The 12,833-nt window shown below is 33.5% G+C and overlaps 1 protein-coding gene across 1 annotated transcript; it reads right to left on the bottom strand.

Moving 5' to 3' along the window:
- Nucleotides 1–3,048: 3,048 nt before the first annotated feature.
- LOC116032290 lies at nucleotides 3,049–4,380 on the bottom strand. Its single transcript, XM_031274787.1, has 2 exons — nucleotides 4,059–4,380; nucleotides 3,049–3,417 (listed from the first exon to the last, which is right to left on the bottom strand). Exons 1-2 carry the CDS (start codon nucleotides 4,378–4,380, stop codon nucleotides 3,200–3,202), a joined length of 540 nt encoding a protein of 179 aa, XP_031130647.1. The 3' UTR covers nucleotides 3,049–3,199.
- Nucleotides 4,381–12,833: the final 8,453 nt, after the last annotated feature.

Consider the following 12,833-nt stretch of genomic DNA (forward strand, 5'->3'; position numbering starts at 1 on the left):
GATGTGACTGAATCACTATCCTTTTCAAAATTATATGCGCAGGGCATGATCTATAATTAGGAAAAAAATTATATTCCCTTAAAAAAAAAGTAAAATAATTTGAACCAAACATAAGAATGTGACATTACAAAGCTCACACCCCCTTAGTTATATTATATAACTTAAGAATTATAGAAAGCAAAGCATAAAAGGTGAGGATGAATGTTTTATATATTATCCACAAAATTTTATTTATTAATATATTCATGAAAATAGCAAAGTATGATTAATTAATTAAAAAAGGTCAAATATACCTTCGAATTTTATATATAAAAAAATCAACATATTAATTTAGTGTATTAAAGTTCAAAATTTAATTAGTGGCTTGCAATAGCAAGTTAGTAGTGCATTTGCAGAGCTCCAACAACGTTCCAATGACCTCCAAGAAAAAATCGATGACGGCGCGACTAGCAAGTCGTCGGAAATCTCCATCGTTGGAGTCCGTCAATTGGAGATGGTGACCAATTGGTTGCCTTTTCTGCCTTCTCCAATTGACAGACTTCAAAGAGGAGGAAGGTGACTAGTCTGGTCACTTTTTCTGGTGACCTGCTAGTCAAGTTGTTGCCAATTTTTTTTTCGAAACTTCGCTGGTACATTATTGACATGCTATTATAAAGGTGACTAATCGATTTTTGAACTTTGATGCACTAAATTAATATGTTAATGTATTTAATTATAACTTTTAAAATTTTATATGTGGATCTAATTGAATTCTCATATAAAGTTTGAAGGTTTATTGACCATTTTTCCTTAATTAATTGTTTTAGAAAATGCCAAAATTGCGCAACAAACGAGTAACTTTAAAATGATAGACGTCCCATGTATAAATGTGAGCCTAGAGCCCGTTTACAAATTTGAGTCTGTCCAAGTGAAATAAAAGGCCCAGCCAGAGCAAAAAGAGACAATTTTTTTGTGGACCCGGGTCCAAAATACACGTACAATTTACATATGGAATGTTCACAATTTATATATTGAATGTTCATAATTTACACACTAAATATTAACAATTCAAATTGTGAACATTTAGTATGTAAATTATGAATATTCAGTAGAAATTTTTGCATTTTAGTCCCACGACTACAGTGTGACTTGAAGGATCGGTCCATGACTTTTAAACTTTGTAAGGTCCATGACTATTGTTTAGTATGCATGAATAGGGTACAGGAAATTGAAAGGTAAGAAGCGGCAGAATGACTAAAATGCCCTTATGTTGTTGTAGTAGTGGTGGTGGTGGTGGTGGTGGTGGTGGTAGTGATAGTGGTAGTAGTGGTAGGAGTGGTCGAAGTGGTCATAGTGGTAGTAATGGTGGTAGTAGTAGTAGTAATAATTCTTTCAATAACAACAACAACAACAACAACAACAATAATAATAATAATAATTCTTTCAATAATAATAATAATAATAATAATAATAATAAAGTATATTAATAATAATAATAATAATAATAAAGTATATTAATAATAAGAATAATAATTCTTTCAAAAAGAATATTAATAATAATAATTCTTTCAAAATAATAATAATAATAATAATAATAATAATTCTTTAAAAGAATAATAATAATAATAATAATAATAGTAATAATAATAATAATAATAATAATAATAATAATAATAATAATAATTCTTTCAAATTTAATTAAAAAAAAAAAACAAAGGGTATGAGGGAAGGGCAAATTTGTCTTTACACCAACAAAATTGCCCCTCCTCTCCACCGAATTGCAATTCATGAGGTACCCCCATGAATTGCAATTCCCTCTAACCAAACAATGTAATTTGGGAATTCATTGAATTGAAATTCAATGCCTCCCAAACTACAATCAACCAAACAGGCCATTAGTCTTCGCCCTATCCTTTTCTCCTCCCGTTGCGACTTTCGAAACATTTACTTTTAGGACAACTTCTTATCCGGCTTCATCCCCGATGCCATGAATCTTCTCCTTACCCAACATCTTCCGCCTCAACCTTGCCCACAATAACTTCTCCACCTCCCTGTCGTTGTCCATTAACAACCTAGCTAACCCGTTTGGCCACTCTCTACTTGCTGGAGAATCAGTTTTTCGGGTTGATTTTGGAGTTCAATTTACCTAGTTTGGTCTAGTTCATTGTTTCCCATAACCAACTTATTAGTCCGATTTCAGCCAAGCTCTCGAGTAAGCCCTAGATTCTGTTTTAGGGTAATTCATTCTGCCGACCGCCACCAAATCTTTGTGGTGGGCAATCTAATAGCAAGAAAAAACCTATTTGGCGATGTTATTGCCAAAATTGTAATTGGTTGCGTCATTGGAAAGACAATTTTATCCTCATCAATTCAACAACAATAAATCCATTTAAAATTTCAAGCGATTTCTTGTCGACAATTTGGCCAAATGGACTGGAATTGAAAAAAAAGAAAAAGTTGTGAACTAAAATTGAAAACTTTTAAACTCGTGGACCCAAATTAAAAGTATCCAAAAATTATAGGACTAAAAGTAACATTTTCTTTATTTTTCCAAAGAATTAGAATTACTAAAAGTGGAGGAAAATGAAATTATGCTTTGTTTGGTTCATTAAAACTTTTTTTATATGAACTTGAATTCCATCAACATTTCATGGCATTTGGGAATTAAGTTCATCCTAGAATAACCATACCCTCATATGACTTTAACAACTGACAAGTTTTTTATTTTACTTCTTTAATTTTGAAACACTTTAACAATGGACTGAGTCTTTTTATTTTCTTTAAATTTTAAAACACTTTAACAACAAACAAGTCCTTTTAATTATTTTTTTTTTAAGTGTCAACGGACTTTGCTAATTTTATGAGTGGATATCCACTAGATGGTGTGAATTGAGTAACTTTGCATTGTCACCCTAACTGACAAAGTACCACAATGGGGTAAAAGAAAGCTATATATTGCTCTTATAATTGATCTGTTCAAACTAAGAAGATCAATAAATCAGTCTAAACTAAGAAGATTGGTAGGTTATTTTGGTTAAGAGTCGAACTTGTAACTTGTAATTACTAATTCAACAATCTGACCAATTGCGATGAAATTGCCCGAGCAACATATACTAATCAGTACATTACATGGATTAGAATGTAGAATCCAAAAAAAAACATAAAAATAAAAGTTGAGACGCCGCCATGCGTTGCATGGATCACTGGGTACATATATAGATCAGATTTTACCATGAGAGACCGCGATAATAATAGCGTAGATTGCAATGAATATCATAGTGTGAGTGAACATAGCCTTGCGATTGGTCTTCATGCTTCTGAACTCAAACTTTCGATCGTTTCCCGGCCACTGGAAAATCAGACCCGGTTGCAGCAGAACAAAGAGCACCGCTCCGATTACCATCGGTGACCATTCACGCATGAATTCTTTGTCTGCATCTGTACATTGCCAATATACAATTATATCCGATCCATTTAACTTGAGTAAACATGGAAAACCCACAACCCTATTGAGAGTGTGCACTGGTTAAAATTGCTCTGTGATTCTAATTGGTAAAGGATAAATAAATTTGAGTTGTCTATAGTTGACTAGATCAAATTAAGAAGATTAATATGTCTACTAATAGTAGTCACACTTTGAAATCTTGTGATTATCAAGTCAATACCCTAACTAATAGGCCGGGGTTGCTCCCAACTACATCCACATATATAACTTAACAGCAAAAGAGAACACTAGTACAAAAAAACACACCCGCTACACCTATAAAAGAGTTTCCGCTACACTATAGTGATGTAGCAGATTGAGGTGACTGTGAAAGTATAGGCTTTTCGCGACACCGTATAGAGTATAGTACCTAACAAATATCTTGAGTGTAGGTAAGTACCCAACAAATATCTGAATTTATTCCCAGTTTTAGAAAAAAAGTGTAAGCACTCAAACCCTATTTCACTGAAACATATCCCGCAATTTACCTCCTCTTATTCAACCCAACCGGCATTGAGACCGGGACCATTAGGTTTGGGATTCAAAATTAAAAGGAAGTGTGTGATTATTAATATATATATATATATGTAGTTACCGCAGTTTTGAGAGAGGGGTTGGACTATGGAATCAGTCATCTCAGCACGATCCTTGATCCTGTCCGCAGATTCAAGAATTGCAGTGGAACTCTGATCCGGTGCCGGTGGCGTAGTCTTAGTGGGCGGTGCCGGTGATGAACTAAACTCTGGGGTCTCCGTCTCACTTTTATCCTCGGAATTGTCGTTGTCGAATTGTCTACGCGAAGGTTTAATTGGCTTCTCTGGCCTGAAGTTATCATCGGCACCGGCTTGAGATGCCCATGCCCCAAACAGGAAAAGGGCTGCAACAACACCCAATCTCAAATCAAAACTAAGGGCCATATATAGAAGATATATACTTAATTACTATATATATGATGATATGGAAGAATGAGTGATGTATATATATGTGTTTTGATTAATGAGTACGATGAGAATGCTCTCGATGTGATAGCTTTTTATAGGGAAAAGCTTGCCAACAAAGCAAGCCAAGTTGCACAATAATAGACCAACGACCTTTTTTTTTCAATAATAAGAATTTTAACTAGTTGACTACAATGTCAACTTAATTAATAGTACTTCTATTATGTTATTTAGTTAAACTTCTTAAAACAATATTAACATGGATGAGTTTCATGTGAGACCACGAATCCTTATCAGCTACCAGACGAGTCGAGTTAAGATGGAAATATAATGTTTATGCGGAAAAATGTAATACTAATCAAAAATAAATTATCTGTTACTTATAATGGAAATTGTAATACTTTTGAAGCAAAAAATAATAATATTTTAAGTCCAAATGTCATATTTTAGGGTTGAACAGTTATAAGGAAAATTATAATATATATACTAATTAGGATAAATTGATTGATTGTTACTTATGAAAGACTAAACCACATCTCACAGATAAAGATTCGTGAAACGATCTCATTGAAAATTAAATTTTACTTTTAATAATTAATACTATAGAAATATAAATAAATAAATAAACAAATATATATATATATTATAAATCCATTATTAGTTATAGCGTTGATCATAATAATAAACCTATAATCTCAACAATCAGTATTAGAAAAGCAGGTCAGATGCGTTTAAAACCAATATGGTATTGTTTTTTAACGAGGTTTTCTCCTCGTCCTGTGACTCTAGTAGCCAAAGAACCACAAAGAGGTAAACCAATAAGGTATTGGTGGCTATAAAAGTTGAAGGACAGAGAGGCAATTATAAACATTAGCTTGCAGCTTTAACAGTAAGGCCTTCTCCAAGTAAACGGTTGACGTGGTCAGTTGACAGCATTAGGTGCACAATAAATCAGTAATGTCCTATTTTCATCTACCTCACCATGGGATACCATTTTTATTGGTTTTTTTCTGGTTTGACTGTTAAATCTGTGGCTCAAATTTCTCTCGTCTTAATTCACTTTATTCCGATTGGTGTTTTATAAGTCGATTCGTGAGTTAGTGTAAGAAAGTATAAAATGTTAAAACAAATAATTTTGACTAATATCAATAAAAAAAATGGATCAATTTTTGTTACTAAATTTATAGGTGTAATTTCATTTATAGTCTCTTTTTTTTCATCATTTTTTTTGTCGTAGTATTATTGTGAATAATACTTTTGGAATATATTTTATAAATAATTTAATACTTTTATACTTAATAAATATCTTTCGAATCCATATATTGGTCTTAATTATATTGTAAGTGTAAATAAAATTTTAGAAGTAATTGACATTGAAATTTTGGTGAATAAATTTGTATTTAAATATGCACGAAAATGTTACTTTTAAATTAAATTTTGAAATTAATTTTTATCTTTCTTGAATTTTGATGCGTTATATTTAGACAATTTTTTTTTTTTACTTTTGTCGTAGAATATAATAACTTAAAATCTATATCGATTTGGACTAAATTACCTTAGTTATAAAATTTTTCTAGATCTTCTAGACTTCTATCTTTATATTTCATAAGTATTTTTTAATTACGTTTCTTATTATTATAAATAGATATCTCATTGTATTATTGTAGCGAAATCTAAATATTAAAAAAAATCTCTTTTTTCCTATGTTCTTGTCTATCTTTGTGTTTCTCATTTTACTCTATTATATTTAGTTTGCAAGTTTACTATATTATATTTAGATTGCATCTCGAAACAAAAATAATAAAGGTCCCAATTGAACTATTAGATAGGACCTTTAATTTATTTTTAATGGAACGGCTCTAAAGATCCACAATGTAAAGTGAACCTTAGTCCATAGCATAATCTGCGAGAGATATCAATACAAACCTACTTGGCACATATATAAATTTTTATTAAAAAACAAAAGAAATTATATATGATTCATTATTTTCCTTGAAGAAAATGCTGCAAAAATTTAAGTAACATCAAGCATTCAAGCTTGCCGCGTAGAATGCGACAGAAATATTCACCATTTAGTCCTCTCATCGACGACTTATAGTCTGATCTACGGAAGTCTTCGCCCATAATTCTCTTGCAATTGGTTCATGCAACTTGTTGCTATTAATACGTACTGCTGCTTGGCTGAGTTGGCTGTATAAAGTACTATAACAAAAGTGGAGTGCTACCTTAATTTTCAAAAGTTGAACCCTAGTAACTTATATATTTATATCCTCCCTCTATTGTATTTTATGTGTTTAATTTGTTTAACCAGACTTGATTGACGTTACTTTTAATTCAACATTTTATAACGTTAAGTTTAATATTACAATAAAAAACATATATTTAAAAATAATATTAAAAGTACTAAAAATATGTAAACAATGATTTGACGAATAAATAGTAAAAATATCAGGTAAATGGAACAGATAAAATAGTAAATAAGATTTTTAACCAAGACTTGACTGCAACGTCATTTTAATGATCTCAGGTATAGTAATATTAATATTCTAATTCTTTTTCTCTATCATACCTATTACACGTTCAAATCTCATTACCACTATTAAACACAAGATTCGCCATGGCAACATCAGTTGATACGCGTAAAAAACAAAAGTAATTAGGGTGTTTAATTAGTGGTAATTAATTGTTAATTACTATTATAATTAGGGAATGTTAGAATGGTTAGACAAGTGTACGTATATATCAGTATATCACCTCTTGTACTGTAAAGATTATAACCAGACAATATCCTCACGGGCTTAGTTCAATAGTTTAGTAAGCAGTATTTGAAAGAAGAAACCAAGGTCCGAACCAGAATTTAGGTGCAATTATTGGTGATTCAACCTTGTGATTCATTCACAAATTAGCCAAAATCTTATAAAACGACTGGTAGATTATTCGGCTCCATTAACCGATCGATAGTGTTGATGAGTACAATAGATGGATTAAAATGTAGAGATCATAGAACATAAAAATAATAAAAATTGAGAAATAAGAACGTTATGTCAAATTGCTTCCAATTCGGTTGCATGCATGCAGAAGAAGAAGCCATGCAAGTATGAGGATAATTCATCAGAGGCGATGATGATAATAGAGCGACACTGCGATTATGACCGCTAACCAGCCCCCCAAAGCTCCGTGATTTCCATCTGCACATTGCCGGCGGTATATGTTAGTCATCTATATATATAACCAGGTTTCACATGAGAACACCTTGCCAGGTGAGATCAGTAAACAAATATAATATGTCCAATTATATCAAAGACTGAAAATCAATGAAAAAGAAAAAAAAAATCATATTTTTGTAGTTTTATGTAATCACGATTGTGCATTTAGAAATATTTTGACTGTACACACAAAGCATTACCTGATTCTCATCACCTCTCTTCTCCTATCAAAAGAGTTTCTAAATGCACTTTCACAGTTAATGTTGTTAAAATTTCCATGTCTACATGCACAATCAAGCATTCTCAAATGCACAATTTAATCATATTTGTCCGCTATGCAGATGTTCTTATTTGATTATATATATATAGAGTGTAGGGTTCCAGTGAGACCACTTGCTTAGGTAAGATCGTGAGATCACATCTTGTGCATCAATTTAATACTTTTTAATGGTCTAGATTGATTGACACACACTTCGTTCACACACATTTAATCACCGTTCGCACACACTTCAACTTGGAATCTTAATCAATCTAGACCATTAAAAAATTGAGATCAAATCTTGTACATCACTGTTCGCACACATTTAATCAACCTTTGCACACATTTAATCACCGTCCGCACACACTTAATCACCATTCACACACATTTTATTACCGTTCGCACGCACTTCTAACTTAACATCTTAAATCAATCTAGACCATTAAATTATTAGATGGATGCACAAGATCTGATCTCACGATCTTACCTAAACAAGTGATCTCATATGATCCTAACTCTCTCTCTCTCTCTATATATATATATATATATATATATATATATATATATATATAGGGTCCCGTTCTTGTGAGAATGTACACCTCTTAAGAACATTTGAACATGTTAGATATATTTAATCAAATATATCTATGTATTTAATTGAGAGAAAGAGGGGAAAGGACGAAGGAATATAGCTAGGAAACTTTTCTGAATTTTGCTTTGCTTTTTATTTCTTCACACCATTTCCGTAATACAACACACATATATATAGCAAATGAAGATCAGACATTGCTCACTAATTATACATTATTTTATGCTATATCTATTCCACTCACCTAAATCACTCCACTACACAACATATAATAATTCATTCACCTAACCCACTAATATTATTCTTATACTAATTATGTGCACTAATGTCATTAGTGCTTGAATCACTGCCGAAAGTGACTCCATAATGCTGCACTTCTTCTTTCTTTTGGTTTAATTAATAACATTGCCTCCCTTAAACCAAATTGGATAAATTCGTCATCCCAATTTCCTTCTTCAATTTGAGAAATGTCTCTGTCTTCAATGGTTTTGTAAAGATATCAGCAACTTGGCATTCACTTGCACAATACTCAATGTTGATTTGTTTTTCAGCAACCAACTCCCTGATCTTGTGATACTTGATATCAATGTGTTTGCTACGACCATGAAAAACAGGATTTTTGGACAACGAAATGGCAGACCGACCATGAAAAACAGGATTTTTGGACAACGAAATGGCAGACTTGTTGTCAAAAACAGGATTTTTGGACAACGAAATGGCAGACTTGTTGTCACAAAAAATTGTTGTAGACAACGAAATGGCAGACTTGTTGTCACAAAAAATTGTTGTAGGTGCCTCCTGCTTTTGTTTGTTGTCACAAAAAATTGTTGTAGGTGCCTCCTGCTTTTGTTGCAAAAACTCCAAAATTCTTCTAAGCCAAATTGCTTGAGTAGCACAGTTTGCTGTTGCAATGTATTCTGCTTCTGCGGTTGAAAGTGCTACAATCTGCTGCTTCTTTGAAGACCAAGAAAATATAGCAGAACCAAGATAGAAAGCATATCCCGATGTGTTTTTTCTTGTCTCAACATCTCCAGCCCAATCACTGTCTGTGTATCCAACAAGTTTCACAGCATCATTAGTAGAGTAAAAAATTCCATCATTACTCGTACCTTTGACATATCTCAGAATTCGCTTTGCTGCAACCCAATGTGATTCTTTTGGTTCCTCCATGAATCTGCTGAGTATTCCAACTCCAAAAGAAATATCTGGCCTTGTAGCTACCAAATACCTCAAACTCCCAATTAGACTTTTATAGGCTGTAACATTCACATTCTTACCACACTCATCTATGGACATCTTCAACTTTTCAGCTACTGGAGTTGAAACTGGTTTGGAGTTTTCCATTTTGATCTTTCTCAAAATATCAGCAGCATATTTCTTCTGTGAAATGAAGATTCCACCATTCATCTGAACAACTTCAAGACCAAGAAAGTAACACATAAGGCCCATATCAGTCATTTCAAATTTCTTAATGAGTGCCTCCCTGAATTCTGAGATTAGTTTCAAATTGTTTCCAGTAAAAATCAAATCATCAACATACAGACAGATTATAACAATATCTCCAAAATCTGTGTATTTGACATACAGAGTATGCTCATAAGGACATCTCATAAAACCATTCTCAACAAAATAAAAATCAATGCAACCATACCATGCTCTGGGTGCCTGTTTTAAACCATACAAAGCTTTTCTCAACTTGTAAACCTTATTTTCTTCCCCTTTCTTCACATACCCTGCAGGTTGCTCAACATATATTTCTTCTTCAAGAAAACCATTCAAAAAGGCAGACTTGACATTCATTTGAAACAATTTCCAATCATTTTGAGCAGCAAGAGAAATAAGCATTCGCACAGTATCAAGTCTACTTACAGGAGCAAAAACCTCAAAATAATCAATACCTGGTTTTTGTTTGTAACCCTTTGCTACCAACCGTGCCTTAAAACGGTCAACCTCACCATTTGACTTGTATTTGGTTTTATAAACCCACTTTACTCCAATTGGCTTCTTTTTGGGAGGTAATTCTGTTAACTCCCAAGTACCATTCTTTTCAATGGCACAAATCTCCTCATCCATTGCCTTAAGCCAATGAGTTTCTGTAGCAGCCTCCTCAAATGATATAGGGTCACAATCTGCAAAGAGAGCAAACTGAACAATCTCTTCATCAGTCAAGTCATTATCATTACCCAAAACATAATCTTCCAAACGAGCTGGTAAGTGACGCTCGCGTTGAGATCTCCGAACTGATGACTCTGGCTGTAAAGAAGATTGCACATTATCTGAAACCAATTGCTCATTATCAGGAATAATGGGAACAACAACTGACCTTTCTTCTTTAGTTGACCAATCCCATGCACCATATTCATCAAAAGTGACATCACGACTTATAACAACCTTTTGAGTTTCAGGATTATACAATTTATAAGCCTTTGAAATGTCACTATAACCAATAAAAATACAGTTCTCACCTTTATCGTCCAACTTCTTTCTCAACTGATCTGGCACATGTGCATATGCCAAACATCCAAAAACCTTGAGATGTCTGATAGATGGTTTACTCTCACTCCAAGCTTCCTCAGGTGTCTTATCACGAACGCTTTTAGTTGAACACCTATTCAACACATGAACAGCACAAGCAACAGCTTCTGCCCAAAAAGGTTTAGGCAGATTTTTAGATTTCATCATGCATCTTACCATGTCCATGATAGACTTATTTTTCCTCTCAGCCACTCCATTTTGTTGTGGAGTGTACCTAGCTGTCATCTGATGCTGAATACCATTTTTCTTTAAAAATTCATCACAAGCAATATATTCTGTACCTCTATCAGTTCTCAAAATCTTAATCTTATAACCACTTTGTTTTTCAACAAAAACCTTAAATTGTTGTAAAACATCACATGCATCTGACTTCTGTTTGAGAAAATAAACCCATGCTTTTCTACTGAAATCATCAATGAAGGTAACAAAGTACTTACAACTTCCATTTGAAGGGACTTCCAATGAACACAGATCTGAGTGAACAATCTCCAACTGCTTTGTCGCTCTTTTAGACTTGCCTACAGGAAAAGGTTCTCTATGCTTCTTCCCAATCAAACAACTCTCACAAATTTTGTCAGGAACATTAATAATCAGCAAATCAGAAACAAGTTTCTTTCTTGCTAAATAATTTAATCCGGAGAAATGAAAATGCCCAAACCGCATATGCCACAACCAATTATCATCACGGATTTCAGAATTAAAGCAAGTAAGAAGTGCATGGTTGATTTTTAAAGGAAATAGTCGATTTTGAGACATATTTACCTTTGCAATCAAAACTCCCTTGGCATCAACAATGGTACAACACCCTCCAGTGATATTTATTTTATATCCCTTTTCTGACAACTGTCCCATACTCAACAAATTTTGGTGTAATGCAGGAACATAGAAAACATCGGATATAAAATTGTGAGTACCATCTTTCAATTGAATAGAGATTTTACCTTTTCCCAAAATTGGCACTTTTGACTTATTTCCAAATGTCACCTCAGATCGTATTGATTCATCCAACTCTGAAAACAATTCTTTCTTCCCACACATATGATTACTACATCCAGTATCCAAGAACCATATGTTTTCATCTGCAGACAAACTGTTACTGACCAAAAATAAGGTTTCAGATTCAGTAGAACTCTCACCAGATTTTTCAGCAACATTTGCTTGATTTTCATGACCATCCTCTTTATACCAGCAATCTGCAATTTTGTGTCCATATTTGCCGCAATTGTAGCAATTAAATGGAAATTTACCTTGCTTGGTATTATTACCTCCACCTCTTCCTTGATTGAGGTTACCTCGTCCCCTTCCTTGATTTGAGTTACCACGTCCTCTTCCTCTGAATCCTCCTCTACTTTTTCCACGACCTCTACCAGCTCCTCCACCTCTTTGATTAGAGCTAGTCATATTAAAGGTGACTTGGCTCTTCAAAGCTTCTTCTGCTAGTGGTTCCGATTTTGACGCAATCCTTTCAATATGACTTTCTATCATACCTTTTAACTCGGCAATTGACAAGTCCTCGGTATCGTGTGTCTCTGTTATTGAAGCCACCACATGGTCATACTTCATCGGCATCGTTCGCAGAACTTTTTCAACCACTGCACCATCTTCAACTGTGTCTCCGTATAACCTCATCTTATTTACAAGATCAATAAGACGAGAGAAATACATATCTACCGTTTCTGTAGAGGTCATCTCACAACGATCATACAACCTTCTCAACGACTGCAACTTAGACTTCTGCGCCCGATCAACTCCTTTGTGTGACACCTCTAAGATGTCCCAAGCTTGTTTTGCCGTTTGAGCACTAGCTAGCTGCCCAAAAATAGAGTAATGGACGCCTTGATGA

Source organism: Ipomoea triloba, chromosome 10, assembly GCF_003576645.1.
Source record: "Ipomoea triloba cultivar NCNSP0323 chromosome 10, ASM357664v1".
NCBI lineage: Eukaryota > Viridiplantae > Streptophyta > Magnoliopsida > Solanales > Convolvulaceae > Ipomoea > Ipomoea triloba.

Excerpts from the sequence above, each read along its gene's own strand:
- LOC116032290 (XM_031274787.1), bottom strand. The coding sequence starts at position 4,380 with ATGGCCCTTAGTTTTGATTTGAGATTGGGTGTTGTTGCAGCCCTTTTC. Across the intron at positions 3,418-4,058 it reads ACCCCTCTCTCAAAACTGCG|ATGCAGACAAAGAATTCATG; the intron begins GTAACTACATAT and ends GGCAATGTACAG.